This window comes from Typopeltis vanoorti, chromosome 12 (genome assembly GCF_054136105.1).
Source record: "Typopeltis vanoorti isolate ZY-2024b chromosome 12, IOZ_Tvanoo_1.0, whole genome shotgun sequence".
Taxonomy (NCBI): Eukaryota; Metazoa; Arthropoda; class Arachnida; order Uropygi; family Thelyphonidae; genus Typopeltis; species Typopeltis vanoorti.
Window position 1 is genome coordinate 84,464,283 of NC_143560.1, and position 27,281 is coordinate 84,491,563.

Below are 27,281 nucleotides of genomic sequence, written 5' to 3' on the forward strand. Positions count from 1 at the left end.
CAATGGAACAAGAATCTCCCTACTTCTACATGTCAGTGTCCTCCGCATCATTCCCAGAAGTCTTTGTGTTGTCTTCACAATTTTGGCGATGTGTCCACTAAATTTTGGATCCTTATCTGCTATCACCCCCCAGATCTCTTATTTCCTCTACCTCCAACAATATATTCTCACCAAGCATAAATTCTGCATCCCATCTTTGTTTTCCAAATTTTAAAACCTTACATTTTGCAACATTGAACTCACATCCCCATTTCCATGCCGAATCACTCAATTTATTCAAGTCTTCTTGCAAGGCCACAACATCTTCACTACTCTTTATGGTTCGTCCCAACTTTGCATCATCTGCAAACAACTGAATATCTCCATCCAAATCTTCGCCAATATCATTAATATACAAGTTAAATAGTAATGGCCCTAAAACAGACCCCTGAGGCACTCCACTAGTGACTTTCCTTTTCCTGGATATTGCACCCCCATACACAACTTGTTGATCCTATCAGATAGCCAGTCTCCAATCCAATGCACTAATCTAATATCCAACCCCATCTGCTCTAGTTTGATTGTCAACTTATCATGAGGTACTCTATCAAAAGTCTTTGCAAAATCCAAGTATATTACTGTGTATCCTTCTCCTCTGTCCAAGGAAGTAGTCACTTTATTGTAATAAGTAAGTAGATTACTAAAACATGACTCCCTTTAGCAAATCCATGCTGTCCATCAAAGATAATACCATTGTTGTCAATCCAACTCTGGAGCCTAGTTCTCACAAGCTTCTCCAACAACTCAACCACAACACCTGACACACAGTTAGTCCTATAGTTTGATGCTTGAGTTCGATCACCTCCTTTATGAAGTGGCACAATCTTGCCCTCCTTCCACTCCTTAGGAACTTGACCAAGTGCAAGACTCACATTAAAAAAATATGTCAAGGCAGGTGTCAACTCCCTGGCACATTCCTTCAGAATATGCGGTGATATATTATCAATTCCCACAGCCTTATTTACATCTAGTTTACTCAACTCCCCAAACACCTCTTGCTCACTTACAGTCAGTCTCTCCTCCCCATCATCAGCTGCTCTCAATCTCTCCATGAAATCACATTCACAAGATTGAAAGATCTTTATGGACTGCTCATTAAGTATCTCCACCACACATTCTGCAACAGCTGTCTTTATACCATTTCCTCCAATCAATGTCATCCTTCCATAATCATTCTTTCTTTTGCTGGCTACATATCGAAAGAACGCCTTAGGATTCTTTTTGGCTTCATTAGCTAACTGCTGTTCATACCTCTCTTTAGCTACTCTCACCAACCATAAATGAAATCCCAGAATTAATTTAAAAATGAAGACACAAAACTTTAGCTTCTTAACAGTGTGTAAAGCAATATATAATATGCAACATTTAAAAAGCCAGGGAATGGTCAAAAAAAGGTGCTGCTTCATCACGGCAATGCATTGGTTCACATATCCACAATTGCAGTGGCCACACTTTACAAACTTGGCTACAAACTGTTCCATTTCCCCTATTTTTGCCTGATATATCTCCATGAGACTTCTTCCTATTCCCAAAACTTTGGAAATAGGAAGAAGTCTGATATCTGAATCTTCCCTTCTTTGAACAAAATACAATGGTGGTACTAACAAGTAAATTAAAGATGCCAGGAAATTATATTCTGGTTTAATCCTTTATAAAAGTGTAAACTAACAAAGTTGGTGCATGAAGTAATTTCACGGCTAGGCTACTTTTACATAGAGGCTAATGACTTCACATCAGTTGCATAATCAACCTTCCTTGAGGTCTCATCAGTGGGAGACAGAAACCCAGAAGTGATACTAAGGTTGAGGTAAAGCAGAAGTCATATTTCCATACACAATAGTCAAATGTGCAAACTTTATTACTAAAATACTCTGAATTAGAGATAGATGTTGAAAGTTTTTTCATTTCATTAGACTATAAATTAAAGATGCCAAGAAATTATATTCTTGGTTTAATTCTTTATCCAAGTATAAGCAAACAAAGTTTGCATGTGAAGTAACTTCACAACTTGGCTACTAATCACAAACATCCATGCCCCAGCAGAATTCAAACCCACAGCCTTTTGGCTGGAGAGCGGATATGCTAACCGCTCGGCCAACCAGCCCGCTATATCTTTTCAATAGTTTTCTTCACTGTTATATAGTGATCAGATTTACTACCTTCCTCACTCATTCATATATCAATTGTTTTTTTTTTATATACATTCAGTTTCATCCTCTAGATCAGGGGTCTCCAAACTTCTTTAACCGTCGACCCCTTCAAGAGTTTCTTGACTTTTTATCGACCCCCTCTATTTTACTATTATGTAATTATAATAGGACAAGCAAAAAAAGATGCTTATGTGAGTTTTTAGATTGTTTATTTTTTAGTTATAGTGTTTATTGTATGTATAATATAGTATATATTATCATATTACTATTACTACTACTACTACTATTACTATCACTAGTAATATCACTGGTAATACTAGTGATATTAATAAACTACTGGTATTAATATCATTGGTATTACTACCAGTCCTGCTCAACTCTTCAACATAGAGAAGTTTAGTTCGCGAATGAATAATGATTGAATTATAATATGTATGTTGATGGATTTTAGAACATTAACGCTCACTTGTATGTCGATGTGCAAAAATGAGACTGGGATTGAATATGTGTAAGTAAATAAGAACTGCACACGTGTTGCAATCTCGATCCCGCTGCGCCGGCCAGGTAGGAACCACCAACATCCATTTATTGGTAAATACATCATTTTGGCCTACTTGATTGGCCTCTAACTATTTTCATGACCATGCTCCATCTTACAGGTCCTATTCATGTCACTGTTCCCACGATTCACTCTTAATTGAGTTGTCATTCAGGATGGAGGTAATCCAAGTTAACTGGATTAAATATTACCCATACAATGATGTCTTATATTTTTCTATCGACCCCCAATCAACCCCTGAGCCAGAATCGACCCCTAACAATGTTATATCGACCCCTGGGGGTCGATATTGACCACTTTGGCGACCGCTGCTCTAGATGCTTCATTTAAATCTTCATTTTCATCAATTCTTGCCTAAACCCTTCCATTCTGTTGCATTACTATCATCCATTTTCTGATTACTCTTGGCAACACCATTCTACTTTTTGGAATGCTAACATTACACTTCTCATACATTACTACTTTTTTTTCTCTTTTTTTTATTCACCATAATAATTCATAAACCATTTACATTTTTTAAGGCATACATATAACAATTTTCACACTGTATCCACTGAGAAAAATCAGACTAACGACTTCACCATGACTTGTCTTAGTATCCCTAATGCATCGGTTCCCAACCGGTGATATGCATTATTGACTTTAGACACTATTGAGTTCAGTTATTGACTGAGTATAAGTAAGTGCATTACATTAAAATAGGCACCGAACAAAAGTGTCAGTATTTCAAAACAGCTATTTTAAAAACAAGGGTTACAATTTATAGAAATTGGTTTAAAAGAGCCACACAAGTGGAAAAAGGTTGGGAACCACTGCCCTAATGCAAAGTATATCCTTATGGACATATATAATGCTATGAATTATGGGTTGGGTCAATAGCCAGATCGGTTTCAACCTTTAGTGAGGTCTCATCAGTGGGAGCCAGACCAGAAGTGATACCAAGGTTACACTTGGATAAAGGATTATTATTATTGCATGATCCCTCCAGGGAGTTGTTACAACGTATGTCTTTACTTTAATTCACTCTCGTATTTCTTATGTAACGACATAGATAAGCCCTTCTTTGATAACACACGACGGCCCTAGTTTACAAGAGAATTGACTCTGGGAAGAGTCAATCCCTATGTCTCAGGGTCCTGAGATCAGCTTCTTAAGAAGTTCTAAGAAACTGCGCCTCCTAGGACTAATAAGTTTTGTAAGCTACATTAAGAGAGAAATGATCTCAGGAAAGAACACCCGTGTTATCCTAAGTTTGCAGATGTGGCCAAGGTCTTATTCCCTAACTTCCCACTGAGGTTCTTATTAATCTTTTTATAAGCGGTGCATCAGATTCCAACATACAGACAATTTGATTAGGTTAAAGAAAACAAGATTTAATAAACAATATTATACATACAAATTAGGATATTAATTAATATCCTAATTAATTAATAACCTGGGCCCAATCATTCCATACTAAACATTAACAATGACATTAATCAAACAATTCCCTGCTGCACAGCTACATACATATGGTAATGCTCAGTTCTGCACTGAAAGCTAACAGACTATCTTGTGCATCAGCACCATCATCAGCATTATCATTATCAATAACATTAATCAATAAATCCTTGTTACACAGCTAAATACATGTGGTAATGCTCAGCTCTACGCTAGATGCTAACATATTATCTTGTGTATCAGCATTATCATTAAATTATTACAAATTCTCAGTAGCAATATCATTTAATTCTCTAAGCCAATCTTCGAAACCATATCTTAGTTATCTCAACATTCCCCTAATCACTACAACAACTCAGCACTGCTAAGAATCTACAACACATCTTTCAGGGTCCTTATCTTCTAATCGCTATAGTCCTGTCTTAAGATATCATTAATTCATTCTCTTTAACTTAATCACTTAACCATGTTCCTTTCATCCACAGCTAGCAATGAAAATTTTCTACTTATCTATCTCCGTTGTCGTCTTGTTGAAAAATGGCCCTCCTCAATGGAATGTCCCTTTTCCTTTCCTCAGCTGAGAACAGTGGCAAGTGGCTCTTCTGGCTGTCGACAGTTCTGAGTCTTCGTACGAAGAGTGCATGGCTCCTCCTTTTATGGATGACTGGCTAGGCTGCAGATCTACAGGACTTCAGGTCTACTGTCTCCGCTTATGCATCATCCAACCAGCTCCGGAGTGGCGGCTCTGCCACCTTCGTCCCACCTATGACCTCGGGAAACTCAATGCGACTCGATCCAGGAACAAGAGAGCGAGCGGGGTGCTCCTGATCTTTTTATTTCCCACTGGTCACGGGGATTCCCGTACTCTACGATATTCTCATAACATTCAAATCCTTATTCATGTGGGTCAAACGTCATAACAGCCACCTTCTCTTCTTACCCCTCTCCTGCACCATTGGTGTGCGATTGCTGGGGCGAACTGTCCTTCTCATATTACTACTCTCGGACTTAGGGTGACACTCCCTTTCAAATTCCACGCAAAGTTATGCTGTAATGGTCTGAAAGCTTAACCGATCCTACCCAAGCAGAAGGGTGTGACAAAATTGCCATATGTAACTCATTGTGAACAAAGACGACAAGACCCTGACCTTGATTGATACTGGTATTGGTCTGACAAGGCACTTCACATAGATAACCTACTTATAACAAAATACAATGTAAATCATACAATTTTTGGACATTTACTCAGTTATAGATAGCTTGCTGATATCATAATATAATGTGAATTAAACAATGTCTGATACACTTATTCAGTTATATGTTAACATAATTAGCAAGGAAAACTGTACAGTATAGAATTTGGACATATTTACAAGGTTACAATACTGTATACTCAGAGACAAACACATATATCTACTCAATTTCTCTAGTTCTGATTGTTAAATTATGAATAGATTGGAATTTCTATATTTTCAATCAATCACAATTTAACAGAGTCCAAAGAATCATCGAGGGAGGGCACCTACTCTACAGCTTTCTGTCTTGACCACTCAATCCATCAACTACAACGAACCACAATTACCATCATCTACTCCAACGCCATCTACCACCCACCACCACTAGTATTTTTACAGACAATCACAAACATCCATGCCCCCAGTGGGATTCAAACCCACAGCCTTTTGGCTGGAGAGCAGATACGCTAACCACTCAGCCAACCAGGCCCGCTATATCTTTTCAATAGTTTTCTTCACTGTTATATAGTGATCAGATTTACTACCTTCCTCATTCATTCATATATCAATTGTTTATTTTTTTTTATATACATTCAGTTTCATCCTCTAGATGCTTCATTTAAATCTTCATTTTCATCAATTCTTGCCTAAACCCTTCCATTCTGTTCCATTACTATCATCCATTTTCTGATTACTCTTGGCAACACCATTCTACTTTCTGGAATGCTAACATTACACTTCTCATACACTACTACTTTTTTTTTCCTTTTTTTTTATTCACCATAACAATTCATAAACCATTTACATTTTTTGAGGCATACATATAACAATTTTCACACTGTATCCACTGAGAAAAATCAGGGGCAAGACTCAATCAGCTGAAACTTTGTGTGCTTCTGTACACAAATGCCATTTTCAAAATGTCTTAAGTACCAGAGGGGAAGAAAAAGAAAAAAAAAGAAAAAAGAAAAACCAGCAATAATACAAACTAATAAAATTCAAACAGCAAATGCCACAAAACACCTGTATCCAATCAGAATTTTTTTTTTTTTATTATTATTATTATTATTATTATTATTTGACACCTCCAGGGAGTCCAAAAGACTCATCAAGGGAGAGTGTGCCAACAGCATCGAACGATTGGTTCCCTTCCAACTACTAACCACGCTCAAACTTACTTAACTGAGACATTAGTAGCAGAGGCTCTACCAATCGACCAACCTTTGCCGGCGTTGTGTTTTCTCAGCACAGTTCAAAAACATCGTTACATTCAACCTTTGGTTACCATAAGTGATTTCATTATTCATTGTTATGACTTAAATAATTAAGTCATAACATTATAAAATGGGAATGGGTGTGCATACACACAGGTAGAAAGATTCATTAAAAAAATTTTGGAACACACACACACACATGCAACTAACATAAACATCATTACTGTATATTAAGTATGTTAAATTAAACTCACCAAGAAATTATATACTTGTTTCATCCTTTATCCAAGTGTAGGCAAACAAAGTTTGCACACAAAATATCTTTCGCAACTAGGCTATTTTTATATAGAGGCTGACAACTTCACATCAGTTACCTTAGTATCCCATAATGCAAAGCACACATCCTTTTGGGTGTGTATATGGCTATGCATACCCAGACCAGTTTCAAACTTTATTAACGTCTCATCAGTGGGAGCCAGACCCAATAAGATTGCAACTGGTATGAGTAGTGACCCTTTCCATAATGAACAGCATTATACATGCCCAAAAGGATGTGTGTGTTACGGGATACTGAAGCAACTGATGTGAAGACATCAGTCTCTGTACATAAGTAACCTTTATTTACCTACACCTGGATAAAGGATAAAACAAGAATATAATTTCTTGGCAAGTTTAATTTAATTTGCCACCAAGTGAAAAAGCGTTCTGCATATATGAAGTATGGTAAGGTAAGGAAGCAGAATACCAATCTTATTAACCATTATGGCATGATAACCGCGTTCAAACTTACTTAACTGAGCCATTAGTAGCAGAGGCTCTGATGACATGCCAAAAAAGAAATTTTCAAAACCAGTGAAGTATTGCATCTAATTTTCTCTAATGAAGATATTGATTCTGGATTCATGGATTGAGTTTAAAAATTATTAATTATGGCATCTTCATATCCCAGAGTGATATAATAAATTGTACCTGTGATACTGGATATTGGTAACTAGAGTGCTGGAGTAAATATCATCATCATATGTTCACTGGGCATCCACAGATGTAGTATGGTCACTCCAATGCTCGGTGATGTGCTACACCAGGCTTCGCCATGTAGTCCTGTTACATATGCTTTTCTGGAGGCTTCAACTCTCTGAACATCAGTCACTCTACTCACACCATCCATCCATCCATCCATCTCAGTGACAGTCTACCCCTTCCTCTTTTTCCAGGAACTTTACCTTCTATTACTGTTCTGAGAAGTCCTCCTCCTTTCATCCTTTCAATGTGTCCAAAATATTTTAACTTTCTTCTGTCAATATTCTTAAGGAGCCTTAAAATTCTACTGATCTTTTCTAACACTGATTCGTTATATGCCTTTCAGTATATGACCTCAACAGCCTTCTGTAGCATCACATCTCAAAAGCAGCTATCCTTTTCTTATCTGACTTCTTTAGGTTCCAAGTCTCACATCCATAAGTTGCTGTTGAAAAACAACTATATCCAAAATCCTCAACTTTGTTCCCTTGGAGATAGATCCATTCTTCTAGATATCAAAGCTATTAATTATGGTCTTTCTATAGTGATATACTGACTGGTTTCTGTGGTATCATTATAATCATAAGGATATCCTAGATACTAAAGTGAAAATTGAAAGATTAGCATCTTAGAGTGTTGAGTACTGAATTCTTGTGCATCGCTAGAGTCCTTTTGAATACCAAGCACTTATTATTATTATTATTATTAACACTGCTACTCATCAAACTGTGATTTCAACTCATTCAATGTATCCCCATTTGCCACAATGTTAGGCAATGCATTTCACTTATCAACCACTCTCCATGCAAAATACCCCTCCTTATACAGCTTCCAGGGATGTCCTCTTGTTCTATCCTCTTTTCCCATTCTATGAAAAAAAATTTTTTTTATTAACTGGTATCAACTCTTTACCAACTTAAATATCTCAGTCATATCTTCTCTCTTCCTCCTATTCATAATGCTTTGCAAAATGCATTCCCTGAATCTGTCTTCCTATCCCAAAGATCAGTTACCACCTTAGTCATCTCTGTACCCTTTCCAGTATATACTCATCACTATGAAACCCAAGGAACCAAATCTGTGCATAGTAATCCACACAAGACCTGATCAGGAACTTATACATTGGAAACAAAACCTCTTCATTTCTGCATGTGAAGGTAATCTGCATCATTGCCATCATTTTGCTGTTCTTACCAAATGAGTTGCTCTCCTGGCTTGCTCTTTGTACTCTTCATGCAACTGATTACTACCATTCTCCTTCCAGATTTCCTGCTTAATACCCTCATTCATCCATTCGATACCTATTTAATTTAGCCTTTAACTTTCATGATACATTCACATATTCATGATGTTAAGTATTTCTTTGTCAGTTCCCAAGCAGCATTTATTTCTTTTCTACTCGATTCCTCATTCCATACTATAGCTTCAAACTGTCTCCTAAGATTATCATAATCACCAGCTTTGTAATACCACATATATCCTTTCCTTACAGAAATCTTCATAGGTTGGTGAGAGTGATCACTTCATGATCACTCTCACCACTTGCAATCACATACACTGATGAAAAATACTCACTCACTCACATGCTCAGATCTAAAACTCCTTGCATACCTTCGCATATTGTCTAAGATAGTTGTCTTTCGAGAAACTCAAGAAATTCATTTAACTTATTCCTATATGCTATTCTTCATTCCAATCTATACTGCCATAATTAAAATCATAACAATCACCATTTTCTTGTTCGCTAACTCAAGTTGCTTATACATTTCTTCATCACCCCTCTCCACATTTCCTGGCCTAGAGCAACATTTATCTGTTCCTGTCAAACCTCCACCTGACACCATACCACCTCAAAACCATTGCCACTATTTCCCTCCTTCATGTCATCTTATATAGATTAATTCCTGTTCTGTCATCAGTAGCATCCCCTCCTCCTTTCTTGTACTTTCTATATTTGCAAGAAATACTGCACCTTTCAATTTCTATTTCATCGGGATATCTTCTTCATTCAACCATGTTTCACTTATTGCAATAATTTTTTATGCAAATAAACCCAAATCAGTGAAACAATTTCATCTCCCTTATTTTTGATACATCTAGCATTTCTAAATAAACACAGCAGTTCACTTTCAGGTCTATAATTGGTCCTGCCCAAGCCACCTGCTAATTGTGATTTCCCCACCACACCACCTGCTCTTGTCCAATTACTGTTATCACTGCTTACTCCACATATCTCCTCAGTCTCAACTCACCCCCCCCTCACATCCCAATCCATTCCATTCCTATGCTGATCATTCTCATAATATTCACTACTACTTCCAACATCCACTCTCACTATGACATGTCTCCCTGTCCATCTGGACTCTGTTTCTCTGTTCTTCTTGCATTCCAGTTCTCTTTTCATCTCTTACACGAAGAGGTCTAGCAGAAAAGTAATGGGATTTTTTTTTTTTTGACAATTGACAGCACTGTCAAACTGACAATGATGTTGTATGTTAGAGTGATTTCCACTCTTTATGTCAGTACAGTTTCTCTTCAGAAGGGTAAACACCTGTTGTGTTATTGTAATTTCAGTAATAATTATTATTATTATTATTATTATTATTACAGGCGACTCCAAGGAGTCCTTAGACTCATTGAAGGAGGCCCTAAACATCATGTCCATCACAACTATTCGACATTCACACAGTATCTATCATACTTTGCCTTGAACTCATTCACTGCCATAGCACCCACAACAGACTCTGGCAGCTTATTCCACTCATTCACCACTCTAAAAGTAAAAAACCCAGCTCTAACACCCTTACTAACCACACTCTTGCCCAGCTTCCATGGATGTCCCCTAGTCCTCCCACCACCAATCCTGTTCTCAAAAATATCCTCTGAATTAATCCTATAGAAACCCCTTCAGCAATTTGAATGTCTCAATCATATCTCCCCTTTTCCGCCTGTCAACCAATTTCTGCAACCCACAAATCTTCAACCTGTTTTCATAAGGTTCATTCCATAGACCTGCTATCATCTTGGTCACTTGCCTCTGGATCCTTTCGACTTCCTCCCAATCAAGAAGAAACCTAGGTGACCAGATCTGGGCACAGTAGTTGAGATGGAGTCTTATCAAGGCTCGATACAAAGGAACAATAACTTGCTTATCTCTGCTCATCAAAGTATTCTTCAGCATTCCTCATCAAGTGATTTGATGAGCTGATTTAGCCACTTTTGCAATACCCCCTAAACTTCAAATCCCTATCCACCAACACTCCCAAGTCCCTGGCCTCATCAATCTCCTGGAGTACAGTTCCACCAATGTGATATACTGCTGCTAATCTTTTCACCCCAAAATGCATGACCTTACATTTTGCCACATTAAATTCACATCCATTCTCCTTAGCCTGGATCTCCAATCCATCCAAATCAAACTGCAAAATTTTGACATCTTCTGCATTCACTATTGCCCTACCCAACTTTGCATCATCAGCAAATAAATGAACTGTTCCTCTCGGTTCCTTCCCTATATCGCGAAATCTTGAACAGCATTATGTTATTAACTTTTGTTTTAAACTGAATGAAAGTGTCACATGTTCCCAAAAGCGTCTCCAAGACCGAAGAAGGCATGCATGAGCAAGTCCAAAATGAAAACCATGATTGTTATCTTTTCAATAACTATGGCGTGGTCCACTGAGAATTTTTACCTCTTAGAGTGGTTGTCAATCAAATTTACTACAAAGAAATTCTTGAATGGTTGTGAAAACACAATGGGTGTCTCCATAGATTGTAAATGACTGGATCAAACACTGCTTGCACAACTTATCTCCAAACAGCCATGACTGGGGCCATAAACAAGCTAACAGAACAGGACTTCCAGTCCTGTTATACTGCATGGAAGGAATGTTGGAATTGGTACATTTTCACTATTTCCATTGCCAAACACTTTAAAAGTCTGCTCTGGTACACTCTCCTGATCTTCCACTTCACCTCTTACCTCTGATCTCTTCCTTGCTTGTACTTTCTTCTAACAACAGTTTCTTCAATTCATTCACTACACCAAAGTCATTCAAGTGCAACTCATCACTTTTGCACAATTCCATTCTTCCTTCAAATATATCACATATCTCCATACACTTCCTTCTCTTTACACAGCTCTGCCAGCAATACATTCATGATTCTCTCTCTCTCTCAATTGTCACCTCTTTTTTCATTTTTCTTTCATTCTATCCTTATGCACTCTGTCATCATTGCATACCTCAGTAACACACTGACAACCTTTCACACTATACTGCTATCTTTAACTCTCCTCAATAACCTCCTGATATCTTCCCTTCCATTCTTCTTTTATCCACCTATGAGGGTGGTCTTAAAAGTTCTCGGCCTCGAAAACTTTTAGCATGGCAACACTATCGGCAATTTTTTTTTTTCCAAGTTCACACATCTATCATAAGTATCCATGTGAAATTGCAAGTCATTCTATCAAGTAGTTTGTTTTATACAGCTGTCTGAAGCAAAAGTGTTGTCTGTATCCCTTGAAATGGATAAAATTGAGTATAGTGCAGTTAAAAAATTCTTTGTAAAAGAAGGTTTAACTCCAAAAGAAATTCATTCAAAGTTCATAAAAGTTTATAGGCACTCTTCTCCTTCATTTTCGACAATTTAGAAGTGGGCTGCCGAGTTTAAACATGGCTGTACCAGCCTTGAAGATGATCCACGTGAAGGATGTCCAAAAAGTGTAACACCAAAAATCATTGATCAAGTGCACAATATGCTATTGGATGACCAGCAAGTCAAAGTGCATAAAATTGCTGAGAATATAGGCATTTCAAAAGAACGTGTAGGATATATTTTGCATGAAGAATTGCAAATGAAAAAGCTTTGCGCTAGATGGGTGCTGCGCTTGCTCACAGCAGATCAAAAATGTACTCACATGAAAATCTCTAAACAGTGCTTGGAGCGTTTTAACAAGAATAAAACTGACTGTCTGCATTGATTTATTACTATGGATGAGGCTTGGATTCATCATTACACACCAGAATCTAAACAGCAGTCAAAAAAACAGTGGACTGAAGCCAGTTGTTCAGTGCCAAAGAAGACAAAGTCAGTTCTATCAGCAGGTCATGGCATCGGTGTTTTGGGATGCTAAAGGCATTTTGTTTATTAATTATCTTGAAAAGGGTAAACAATAACCGGGGAATATTATTCCAATATTTTACAAAGACCAGATGAAAACATTCGTGAGAAAAGACCTGGTTTGCAGAAGTAAAAAAAAATCATTTTTCATCAGGACAATGCACCTGTCCACAAAGGTGTTTTGGCAATGGTAAAATTAAGGGATCTACACTATGAATTGTTGGAACATCCACCCTATTCCCCAGATTTGGCTCCCTCTGACTTCTATCTCTTCCCAAAACTAAAACTCTTTCTCTCTGGTCAGCATTTTCTTTGAATCAAGAAGTGATTGCAGCTGTAGAGAGGTATTTTGTAGATCTTACTGAGAACCACTACAGGGACGGGCTAATGGAGCTGAAGCATCGCTAGAATAAATGTATTAGTCTTAAGGGATATTATGTGGAAAAATAAAAATAATCTTGAAATTATAAATTCGTTTTTTCATTGTTAGGCTGAGAACTTTTCAGACCACCCTCGTAAATCATTTGTTCTCACAACAACCACTAATTCTCTTGCTCATATCATTCTCATATCCAAAGCCTGAATTATCTTACTCATTCTCACTCCTGGAAAGCAGATTGTATGGACTGTCAATTGTCACCTCTTTTCTCATTTTTCTTTTATTCTATCCTTTTACACTCCGTTATTTGTTTCCACTAAATGTCTAGTATCACCCTATGTATTCCTCATTTCATTTTTCATTTTGAAGAATTCTTTCTTTAAATTTTGCATTCTGGCAATTTCACTGTGTTTCTCCCATAATCTCGCTCCCTCTCGTTCTCTTTATTATTATTATTATTATTATTATTATTATCCAGGCCTACATGGAGTCAAAAGACTCATCGTGGGAGGTCCTTCCTAAGAAACACAAAGTCTATCAAGACTCATCGAGGGAGGTCCACTCCTAGGAAACACAAAGTCTGTCATACCACTCCTTAAACTCATTGACCGCTCTCGCTCTCACCACTCTATCAGGCAATGCATTCCATGGTTCAAGTACTGTCCACACAAAGAAACCACTCCTCACCCTCTTGCTCACAGTTTCCTTTCATAACTTCCAGGGATGGCTCCTTGTCATCACTCCTTCCCGCTGTTCAACCAAGCGAAAGAACTCCCCAGTGCCAACCCTGTAACCACCTCTCAACAGTTTAAAAGTATCAATCATATCACCTCTCCTTCTTCTAACCACCAAACTCAGTAGTCTCCACATTCCTTCAGCCGATCCTCATATAGCTAACATTGTACAGTCCTGAAATCATCTTTGTTATCTGCCTTTGTACCCTTTCCACAGTTAATTTATCCCCTTCAAATCCTGGGACCAAATCTGAGAACAATAGTCTAAGTGTGGTCTGATCAGAGTCTTATACAACGGAATGATAACCATTTTATCTCTGCAGGTCAGTGTCCTTCTCATTATTGCAGAAATCTTCTGTGTTATCTTCACCACCTTTGCAATATGTCCCCTAAATTTCAGGTTTCTATCAATCATCAACCCCACATCTTTTGTCTCCCCTACTTCCTCCAATATAACTCTTTCCATAGAGTATGCAGCATCCCATCGATGTGTCCCAAACCTCAAGACCTTACATTTCGCTGCATTAAACCAATACCCCCATTCATTGGCCCATCTATCTAACTTATTCAAATCCTCTTGCAGGACTGCTGCATCTGCACTATTACTAATAACACTTCCCAGCTTCGCATCATCCGCAAACAAATGAATATCCCCCTGCAATCCACTGACAATGTCATTGATATAAAGGTTAAACAATATAGGTCCCAGTACTGAGCCCTGTGGGACCCCCATTTCTTTCATTTTCTCACACCTACTTCCTTTCTCTTTCATATCACTTACTTTTATTTTTTCATTCTTGTTGAAAGTTTATTTTTCACTTGGTTCGAATATAATAAATTTCGTTTAATTCTTTATCCAAGTGTGAGCAAACAAAGTTTGCGCCTGAAAGTATCTTCAGGACTGGGGTAAGGTGGTGCAACACCAGGGCGACTCCTTGCAAAGGTGGAGCAAGCTACTATCAATCCTATCTCAGTATCTCCCATAATGCAAAACACATCTCCTTGCAGATATATGCATAACATTAGACATATCTGCAAGGAGATGTGTTTTGCATTATGGGAGATACTGAGATAGGAATGATAGTATCTTGCTTCACCTTTGCAAGGAGTCGCCCTGGTGTTGCACCACCTTACCCCAGTCCTGAAGATACTTTCAGGTGCAAACTTTGTTTTCTCACACTTGGATGAAGGATTAAATAAATTTATTATATTCTAACCAAGTGAAAAATAAACTTTCAACATCTTTCTCTAAATCCAGAGTAATTTATTAAAAAGGTGGCACACCATTTGGCAACTCCTATAGGTAGAGATGACCTTGCTAATGCTTCTGGCTGGTATCTCTACTTGGGCCTGGCTCCCACTGAAGAGACCTCAATAAAGGTCGAAACTAGTCTGGGTAGTGGCCCTTTCCTTAATGCATAACATTAGACATATCCGCAAGGAGATGTGTTTTGCATTATGGGAGATACTGAGATAGGAGTGATAGTGTGATAGTAGCTTGCTCCACCTTTGCAAGGAGTTGTCCTAGTGTTGCACCACCTTAACCCAGTCCTGAAGATACTTTCAGGCGCAAAGTTTGTTTGCTCACACTTGGATAAAGGATTAAACTAAATTTATTTCATTCTTGTTCTTTCACTTCTTTAGTCTCACTAGCTTTCGATCCATTATTCACGCTGTCTTCTGCACCCACATATATGCTAACTTTCATTCCTTCAGTCTGTTTCACATTTGCTGATAACTTGTAGTCTAACAAAATATACACTTTCTATAAATCCATACCTTCTCTCATCTCTTGTTCAGTCTCTCCACAAACATATAATTCATATTTGCCATGCATACATGTTGCACTCACAACATTGAACCATTTTCAAAACATGTATATCATTAACAGCATTTGATTTTTACACTGCACAGTGAATAGACCTTGTGCGTACCATCGTTCAAAAATGTCAGTAACAAATCCACAAGCATAATAATCACGCAGGCACACTAAGCTATCAAAAATAAACAATATTATACTAAAATGTAAGCAACATCTCCAATTACTATGCAAAATAGCTGTTATCTTTTCCTTATGCCTATTTCGAATCTGGTAAGAAATAATTAAAGCTTTATAGCAAAAGGTATACAGAAATTTTTTATAGTTGCCAATGAAATATAAAAATTATATTTCATTGGCAACTTACTAGCAGTCCATTTCCTTTTGTGATTTGTTTAAAAGGTAAGTGGAACCATCAAATTTAGAATTTTTCTTTCAGGTTAAATACTGACTAGCAACGTGAACTAATAATTCAAGTAAGCAGCATGCTTAATCTTCACTAAGGACCTCCTGATAATAATCTGCTGTTTACAAAGCAGAAACAGCAAATGTAGAAAGCCAATTATTATACCATTTTTGCATTGTGCAAACAAACAGTGTTTCAGATAATGAAGGTGCATCATCTTGATGGATGTAGCAGTTAATTTTATGTATGTTATTATTTTTTGACCGTCATGTTCATAGTCCAGTTTGCTCTAAAGTTATTGCAAACTGAAGTTTGCAATAACTGTTAAAATTATTTGTTGTCAGGATGGAATTTTTAAGATCACAATAACCAAATACACAGGATTTGTCAAGCTCTAAATACAGGAACCATCAGTAAAATGTGCACACCTAGTACAATATACAGATATCCCTTGCTTAACACAGTTTTGCTTAACTTGGGATTTGATTAACGCGGCAAAATTAATTGCGGCAATCCCTTGATATACGCGGCAAGAGTTTTGATTAATGCACTTTTAACCCTGCGGAGATCACAGCTGATCTGACAGATACATGCAAAATGTTTAATATAAATATTCTTACGCAATTCAGTGTATAGCTTGGAAGTCATGAGTAGCTGTGCATTCATATGTTACGAGCGATATTCCGCACTGTTTTTTGCTGTCAGTTTGGTTAACATATGTTATGTAAAGGTTTGTGATATTTGAAAGTAAATTGTATCTGAGAGATACCATGACCTCCGATGTCAGTATAGTATGGTTTAGTTTTTTTTTTTTTATTGTTATTATTGGTTCAATAATTTCCAGATTATAACTGAAAATAAATAAACCATCATATTTTACTGAAATAGAGAGCTAAAGGCTTATTTATCATACATGTCCTCTAGGAGTGTGCTTTACATTATGGAAAATACTAAAGAAAGTGATCTGGAGCTTACTCCACCTTTACTACGAGTTGCCCATAAGGTTTCTTATGCTTGCATCCCCCAAAACTTTTACTTTCTATATATTTGGCACAAAACTCTTGTAGTTTCTATATTCGGCTAATAATGTTGGATTCAATATCCACTTAATTTGTACCATCGTGTGTTATATTTGCAGTGTTTTTTCTTTATGTTTTATTGCTTGTTTGCCGAGGTCTGGAGAGTCATTTTGCTTGTTATCGTAGAATTTATGCCAATAAGAAAAAAACTAAAACTGTTCAAACGACACTTGATAACTTTTTTTGATAAAAAAAATTGCAGTAAATAATGTAGGTACAAGTATTTATTAAACATTTACTTTGTATTCATTTTTTATCTTTCCTAAAAGAGTACCATATAAAATGAATTATTAATACAGTAATCGATCATGGACGAATTGTAATTTTTACCATTGATTATTAGATTTGATCAACACGATTTTGATATGCGTGATAAACTTGAGGGATTAATTAACCACATTAATCGAGGGATACCTGTAGTTTTCAATTCTTCTTTTTATAGTGTGTGTGTGTAGTATGCATGCATGTATGTGTGAATCTTTTGTAATATAACTTTCCATACTCAGGAAAGAATGAAACCATCATTTCAGAAAACAAGCTTTTTTTAGTTCATATATTAAGAAATAATTTATTAGATGCCTCCCCACCAACAAAAAAAAAGTTAATTACCAAGAACGCCTGGCAGCAAAAGAACTTTATGATTTCCATTTCCTACTTGCTCATAATGTATGTGTATTCCAGAAATATCAATTTTATTTCCAGGATATCTAAAATAGAATTGCAAAAAATGTATATTAACTATAATAATTAGTAATATGTACACTTAAATAATATCACACAAGAAAAAGTAAAGATAAATTAGTAATTTTTTAGTATTGCAGAAATTATTATTATTTCCACAACCACCCAAGGAGTCAGAGAACTCAGCAAGGGAAGCCCACATCATCCATACCAGTTGTCACATCTATTCTTGAAATCATTCACACTACCTGCACTTACACAACCTCCCCAAAGGCAATCTATTCTGATCATGCACCACTCTATGAGAGCAAATCTAGCTCTCACTCCTTTTTTTTGACTGCATTCATTCTCAACTTCTATGAATACTCTTCCCATCCTCCATCAATTTAAAAATTCCATCTACTGGTATACTATATGACCTTTTGAGAAATCTGTAGGTCTCTATCATATTGCATCACCCATCTTTCTTCTGTTTGATGGCATCTACAAATTCTCTGTCCTCATAATCGACAATCTGCAGTTTCAACATCATTTAAATTTTACATTCTCCTTTGCACCCTCTCTGCTGTATCTTCACTGCCCTGGAAACCAGACATCATATCAAAGTCTGGTAAAGAGGTAAAATTATTTCATTAAACATTGCAATTATCCTCTGCATTGTATTTGCAATCTTTGCATGAACTTCAACTTCCAATCTACTAAAACTCCAAGATTTCTAGCCTCTTTTAACCGCGATCCACAACAAGAAAAACATTTTACATCACAACTGAGTAGTACACACACACACGCATGAAAAACATGCATGTCATGACTTAATACACGCAATAAAATAAAAGCAAAAACATAAAGTTAATATTAAATATGATATTATTAACATTTAAATACAACAGAGGGAAAAAAAAGCTTAGACATTGTAGAAATAGAAATTAAGAACTCGATATAAGTTTAGACTAGATCATTCACTCAAAAAATTATAAAAAGTGTCACATTCATAATGTCCATTCCAAAAAAATGCACTAATAATTCATAACTGATATCATATGACAGCTAAATTAATATATAAAAATTTTCAGCCTATTTTCTACCCAATGCTGGATGAAGGCCTCTCTCATTGCAGGAGGTTTTGAGTCTACTACTCCCATGGTGACCCAGTCCATATATATATATATATATATATATATATATATATATATATATATATATATATATATATATATATATATATATATATATATATATATATATATATATGGACTGGGGCCTAGCGTGGCCTGTTCCCACCTTAGAAGTCATCGTTTAATTGTTTAAGAGGACGTCATGGTTTTCTTTTTCCTAATGGCTTGTACTTTAAGGCTTGTTTTGGTAATCTTCTGTTTTCAAGCTTTTAAAGTGTTCAATCCATTTATGTTTATATTTTTTCATTTTTTCTATTACCGATTCTTGGTTTAATTCTTTCATAATTTCTTCATTTCTTTTGTGATCAAATAGAGTATACTTTGCAGTTTTTCTCATAAACTTCATTACTGCTGTTATTAATCTTTGTCTTTTTGTTTTATTATCCAGATTTCACTTCCATACAATAAGACTGTTAGGGCTAATGTAGTGTATACTTTTAGTCTGGTTTGTTTTTGAACTAGGTTTCGTTTAAATATAGAGTTAATTACACCTGTTATTTTTAAATATTTTGCAATTTTAACGTTTATATCTTTTTCATATGTGATCGTACATCCTAGGTAGTTAAATGAATTCACCTGTTCTAAGATCTTGTTATCTATTACTATCTTAGTTCTTGCCCTTTAAAGGCCATTGTTTTTTTATTTTTCTGTTGATATTATCATACCATAATCTTTGGCCATCTCATAAAGATCTAAAATAGCTTTCTGTAAGTTATCTTCAGAATTTGTAATTATTATTTGGTCGTCGGCAAAAAGGAGAGTGTTTAAGTTCATAGCAGGAGAAAGTTTAATACCTTGATGGAAATTTTTATTCCATTTTATTATTATTTCATTTAGGTAAATATTAAAAAGAGTTGCTGAGAGGGGACATCCCTGTTGGACCCCTTGGTTTATCTCTCTCTCGTATATGAGAGAGAGATAAATGTATGATTAAACATGTATGATTATTTTCATACATGCTTATGATAGCTTTTAGGATATTATTTGGTAGTTGTCTTTCTTTTAATATGTTAAATAAAATGCTTCTTTTAACTTTGTCAAATGCTTTTTCAAAGTCAATAAATGCAATATGTGTTTCTAAATTGCATTCTCTTCTTTTCTTTATTATTAATTTTAGGCAAAAGGCTGGGTCTATACATGATCGTCCTTTTCTAAACCCATTTCTAAAATAAAGTTTTTGGAATATTTTATTAGTTTGTTATTTAAAATTCTGCTATATATTTTGTAACAGGAATTTAGTATGCTTATACCTCTATAGTTTTTAGGGTCATCTCTATTGCCTTTTTTAAAGATAGGAATCACAATTGCTTTTTTTTTTTCATTCTATTGGGGAGTTACCAGTTGTATAAATTTTATTTAAAAATAATAGGAGTCCTTCTTTGGATCTTGTTCCTGCATATTTATACAGTTCTGAACCTAGCTTATCTTCTCCAGGTGATTTTCCATTTCTTGTTTCTTTCAGGCTGATTTTATTATTATTATTATTATTAAACAAGACCTCATGGAGTCAAAGACTCATCTGGGAGGTCCTTTTATCACACATACATCTCATCATACCGTGTCTTAAACACACTCAAACTCCTTGCAGACACCACACTCTCAGGCAAGGCATTCCCAATCATTCACAACTCTGCACGAAAAAAACCTGCCTCTCACTCCCCTACTCACACCCTCTTTATACAGTTTCCAGGGATGACCTCTGGTTCTCCCCTGATCTCCCACTATTCTCTGTAGAACTACTCCACCATTGATCTTATAACAACCCCTTACCAACTTGTAGGTCTCTATAAAATCTCTCCTCTTCCTTCTCTCCACTAGACTCTACAAATTACATCTTCTCAATCTTTCCTCATACTCAACATTCCAGAGGTCAGAAACTACCTTAGTCAGTCGCCTTTGGACCCTTTCCAACATCTCTTCATCCTTCTTAAAACCCGGTGACCAAATCTGGGCACAAAAGTCCATGTGTGGCCTAATCAAAGCCTTATACAATGGAACAAGAATCTCCCTACTTCTACACGTCAGTGTCCTCCGCATCATTCCCAGAAGTCTTTGTGTTGTCTTCACAATTTTGGCAATGTGTCCCCTAAATTTTAGATCCTTATCCACTATCACCCCCAGATCTCTTATTTATTCTACTTCCAACAATATATTCTCACCAAGCATAAATTCTGCATCCCATCTTTGTTTTCCAAATTTTAAAACCTTACATTTTGCAACATTGAACTCACATCCCCATTTGCTTGCCCAATCACTCAATTTATTCAAGTCTTCTTGCAAGGCCACAACATCTTCACTACTCTTTATGGTTCATCCTAACTTTGCATCATCTGCAAACAACTGAATATCTCCATCCAAATCTTCGCCAATATCATTAATATACAATTTCTAATTCTTCTTTAGTTATTTTATTTTCATTTTCATTAAGTGTTTGCCAGTTGTCTTTTTTAAAATATTTATCTGTCCACAATTCTGTGTAAAAATTTAGAAATTCTTCTGATTTTAATTCAGTGTTTAATTTTATGTTTTCTTCAGTATTTGCATTTAGGTGTTTCAAAATCTTATATACATTGGATCTTATTTTATATAAATCATGTTCTAAATTAGAAACAAATTTGTTCCATGATTCTTTGTCTTTTTCTGACTTCTCTTTTAGCTATGGCTCTTATTCTTTTATATTCTATTTCATCTTCTAATCTTTTACTGCTTAACCATTTATGATAGGCTTCTTTTTTCATTTTGATTATTTCTTTGGTTGTAACATCCCATATCTTCAGTTTTTTCCTTTTATTGAATTTTTTGGTCTTTCCTAAGCTTCATTTGCTGCTGTATTTAGTATTGTTTTTATATTAAGCCATTCTATTTCTATTTCTTCATTTTGTTTTATTTTATCTAGATATTGGTTAATTCTTTGTTCATATAGCCATCATCTAATAGTCTAGTTTTATAAAGAAATGTTTTAAATTTTCTTTCTGTTCTTGTTACTTGTAGCCATTTAGGTGGTAATTTTAATTTTATTTTAATGAGGAAGTGGTCACTGCTTATTTCATATCCTCTGTAAGCTCTAACATCTAATGAAAACTTTGATGTAAAGGATTAAACTAAATTTATTATAGTCTAACCAAGTGAAAAATAAGCTTTCAACATCTTTCTCTAAATCCAGAGTAATTTAAAAAAAAAAAAGGTGGCAAACCTTTTGGCAACTCCTATAGGTAAAGATGACCTTGCTATTGCTTCTACCTGGTATCTTCAACTCTGGGCCTGGCTCCCACTGAAGAGACTTCAATAAAGGTCGAAACTAGTCTGGGTAGTGGCCAATCCCTTAATGTATAACATTAAACATATCCGCAAGGAGATGTGTTTTGCATTATGGGAGATACTGGGATAGGAGTGTTGGTAGCTTGCTCCACCTTTGCTACGAGTTGCCTGGTGTTGTACTACTTACCCAGGTAAGATAGTACAATACCGTATTCAGTCCTGAAGATTTTTTCAGGCGCAAACTTTGTTTGCTCTCACTTGGATAAAGGATTAAACTAAATTTATTATTTAATGTATTTTCATTTAAGATAAAATAATCTCATATTGATTTCCATCCTCTTGCTGCCCAAATATATTATGTGTGTCTTTATTTTTATAGAAAGAATTCATTATTTTTAGGTTATTATAAACTACAAAGTCAATCAATTTTTTACCATTCCTGTTTAGAGTATGTTCCCCATATATTCCTATATTATTATTAATTTTCGTGTTTCCAATTCTTGTATTTAAGTTTACTGCTAAAATTATATAATCGTTTTTATTTATTTTATTATATATATATTTTGTAGCTGATTATAAAATTCAATATTATTCTGTTCTCTTCCTTCTTCTGGGGCATATAAACCAATTATTGTTAAATAATCTCTATCTATTTTTATTCTAGTTTCTATTATTATTTCATTCCATAATTTATAATGTTTTAACTGTTTTGAAAGGGAGTTATGAATCCAAATCATAACTCCTGCTTGTGCTATTTGGTCTCTGTCCACTCCACTGTATATCACATTAAAATTTTTGGTTCTCCTGGTTCCTTTTAATTTCTTCTTCGTTTCAGTGATTACTGCTATTTTAAAATTTCTTTTATTTAATATTTGGTCTAATTCTATTTCTTTATATGCTATTCCTCTTACATTCCAGTTTGCTATATGTATTATATTTTGTCGTTTCCATTTTCCTTTTACCGGTGACATAGCTAGAGGTTTTGCTGACTGGGACGGTCCCTGAGTTTGCCGCCCTTCTCAAGACACACCAAAAATACTATAAAAAAGTCAAAAAGACATAGCATTTCTGACAATCTGAGGCTTAGTCATCATCACCGCTGGTAAGACTGGCTGGCGTTTTCGTTGTAAACTCCCAAACGCGCAGCAGTATGATAGATTTGTTTAAATCTAGACTCTAGACCAGGGATGGGTAAGTTATGTATTTCCCACGTACGAAATTTTGGGGAACATATTATTATTTGGTGTCTTTTAAGTATTGAGAAGATCTTTTCAAATAATCAAAAATCACACTAGAATGGTAAAATCAAAGAATATTGTAAGAGTGATTATTGTAAAGATTGAATGAATGTAAAAATTAGTGACAGAATTTTTACTTAAAAGTCCTTCTATCCTGTTGATAGCATGAATATTTTTTTATTTGCACTTAAGTGATTTTCTAGCTGCCATGTAAAGCCACACAATTTAAAGATGCAATTTTTAACATCAGCAAAAGAGTCAATAATAATTCTGATTTTTTTTTTATAGAGATCAATCAGACATCAGTTTTTTCAAATTTTCCCAATCTCAATCTCAGTGCACAATCTCATAATCGTTTTACTTGACTAAAGCACAATAAAAAGAAAATAAAATTAAAGATATAATTGTATTACTTCTTAATCACTTACAAGTAATACATAAAAATTACAAACAAAATAAATTGTTTTTTTACCTACATAATATATTAAACAGAAGTTAATCTTTACCATTTTTAGCAGAAAACATCAAATCAAAACTAGAGAAAGAAAAATAGTGGACATTTTATTTATTTAATATCAATGAAACTTCTGTTGCTGCCGCATCACTAATGACAATTAATTTATATCAGGTTTATATTTTGTAGCCTTTAGAAATATGCATGCACTACTAGTTTCATATGTAAGGCTACTCCTGTTACAAGACCTAACAAAGTTGATCACTGAGAACATTGATTCACAAGAATATGGATGCAAAAATTGATATTAATGCTGTTGCAAGGATGTTTATACATACAAAAGTTTTGGGAATAGCATTCATAGTTCTTAGTATCCCTGTTTCCCCGTACTTCTCTCTCTCTGTTACTCCGGTCTCTAATCGATCCGTTTCAATATTTCCCAAGTCAACTTTAAAAACAAATTTCTGCCTCTAAATTGAGCTGCTTTGAAAATCAATCAACTGCATTTCAAAATCTTCCACATTTATCCATGAAAATCTGCAAGTTTATTTGAAGACGATTTCGTGTCCTGTAGTTTGAGGTTCAAGTCATTTAAATCTTCTCAAAAATCTGTAATAAACATCAGTTTACAAACCCACATGATGTCACACATTTCTTTATAAGACATTTGTTGATCAGTCAAAAAGAGATTTATCTCGTTCAGGCATTCAACAAATCGTTTCTGAACAAGACCTCGACTAAGCCAACAGACATTGTTGTACATTATTAGTCCGTTGTACACCGAATCCACTTCATTCGATAGATTCTGAAATTGTCTTTTATTCAAAGCAAGTGCAGAAATGTAATTAACAACCTTAGTTACTGTTTGCATCACTTCTTGAAGTTCCTTTAAGCCAGTGTTTGTGCATAAATTCTCCTCATGTAGAATGCAATGAAAACCTATTAGTGAATGATCAACATGTTTGCAAATAGATTTACAAATTCTGCTTCCTTACCAATCATGCTGGGCACACCATCTGTTGTGATGGATACCACTTTTGAAATATTAATTGCCGAATAGATAATTCGTTCCTAACTGCTTTACATATTTCAACCCTATGTACGCTCAGGTAGCGTTACAAGGTTAATCATCTCTTTGCATAATTTGTCATCCCTACAAAATGGCCCCCGAATATAAATCGCACCCCTAATTTTACTTTGTGAAAAAAGAAATTGAAAGTTTCGCATATACCTCGCACAGAAAAAAAAAAGTTTAATCATATTCACATCAGGGCGATAGTGACTACTTCCTGTGGCAAACCACACGCCCTCCCTACTGCCAATATGTCTGCAGACGCAAGTAAAAGCAAGTCATTTATTGCATCACTGAATAAGGTACAAACATTTGCAGTCTGCGTAATATATTTCTCAACAAATAGTGCAATTAAAGACAGCTGGGATAAAAATGGCACTAACTAATGAATCACATGTCCCCTTCCCACAAAAACTATGCTATTTAGCCTCAAGCAAAACCATATGCTGCACTGGCAAACACTAAAAACGAGATGTGTGGGGAGTCTGTCTCCCCAGTTCAAATGCAGAGCAACAATAAAAATCAACAGAAAGTGTTAAAATTTGTAAACGTGTTTAAGCTAAGAAATATATAGTGAATATTGTTATGACACTTTCAGGTATTGAATTGGTTGAAGAGAATTAGCATTTCAATTCAAAAATTGTCTATTGACTTTTATCTTTGACTCATGCAATCTTTTGTTAATACTGCACCAATCATATGCACATATCTTTACTGGCCTAGTACCATAGCTGTCTGTTCATTAGTCATTCGTGAAAGATTGTTCATTAAGTATCTCAAGTCTTGTGAATTACTGGAATTTTTGCTTGAAATAATGAGAAAGCAAATGGTGATATTTAGGTAGGATGCACACAAGGAAATTGCTCTCTAGGCAGGAAATAGCAATTGCAATATATGCAGGGATTTTACAAAAAAAAATTGAAACCTTTAGTTTCCGAAAATCCCTCATATATCTCGCACCATGATTTTTAGCGTTAATTTTGGGGGAAAAAGTGCGAATTATATTCCAGTCAATATGGTATGTTTATTCATGACTTATTTTTCACGGTATTAACAACACCACAAACACTTTTATCAACAAAGATGTTTTATTAACGCTTATATTTCGCTGATTTTCAACTCAGCATCATCAGAGCACAACACACTTGTAAACGTGACAGTGAGTGAGTGAAACAATATAATTGCAAAAGACAAAAGATCTAAAGTCCTATTTTTTGGCGCCCTCTAACGAAAAAAAAAAAAAAAAAAAAACGCAGTTATCCAGGAGTTTTTCTTAGGATAACCGTCTCCCAAATTTTTGGCAAATTAATGCAACCATATTTGTTAAGGTTGGGAGAATTCTTCAAAGCCATTGCTGACTCAAAAAATAATCTTTCAGATCTATAACAACTCCTAAATAGCACATTCGTTTTCCTCCATCTAATCCTGTGTGAAGGAGTGTCCAAAGTGTGGTCTGCCAGTCCTGACTTGCCATAGTAATAGTAGCGAATGTATCTTTCATGTTCTTCCAGGCAGATGTTCACTGATCTTCCTGTTTGCCCATAATAGGCCAAGTCACAGTCACACAGAACTTCATACACTCCTGGGTGTGCTAAAGGGTGAAGTTTATCCTTAGGTGAGCGGATCAGAGTTGCCAGCTTGACATGAGGTTTTAAAGTGGTGCGAAGGCCATGTTTCAACAATACTTTGGCTATCTTTTCCGATGTACCTCTGATATAGGGAATAGAAATGGTCATGTTGTATTCTTGTGTATTAGGGGAGGGCAGAGTAATGGGCCTATGTAGTATTTTATCTATTTTGTAGGGATTGTAGCCGTTGGCTAAGAACGTATGGCGCAGGTATTGGAGTTCAGTGGTCAGAGCTGTATCGTTAGAACAAATGGCTCTGGCTCTGTGCGTAAGTGTTTTTAAAATGCCGTACTGTTGGACTGGATGATGATGTGATTGTTTATGTAGGTATCTTCCTGCATGTGTAGGCTTTCTGTAAATAGAAAAAAATAGTGATCCATCTGAAAGGGGGTGACTAATGTGTCAAGAAATGGTAAACAGTTATTTGATTCTTTTTCTACTGTGAAGTGAATTTTGGGGTGTTGGCTGTTTAGGTAGGTGACAAAAGCATCCAAAGTGTCTTGTCCATGGGGCCAGATGGCAAACACATCATCTACATAGCATAACCACACTTGTGGCTTGTATGTAGCTGTGGTAAGTA

General features: G+C 35.5%; 1 protein-coding gene across 2 annotated transcripts in view; it reads right to left on the reverse strand.

Annotated features, from left to right (window-relative positions):
* The window catches only part of LOC150100950 (serine hydrolase BPHL), a 139,543-nt gene that overhangs the window by 56,699 nt on the left and 55,563 nt on the right, over window positions 1-27,281 (reverse strand). For both annotated transcript variants that reach the window (XM_090401555.1, XM_090401554.1), the window contains one exon: window positions 17,805-17,902. In XM_090401555.1, coding sequence (XP_090257681.1) covers window positions 17,805-17,902 — 98 coding nt within the window. The remainder of the gene's footprint in view (window positions 1-17,804; window positions 17,903-27,281) is intronic.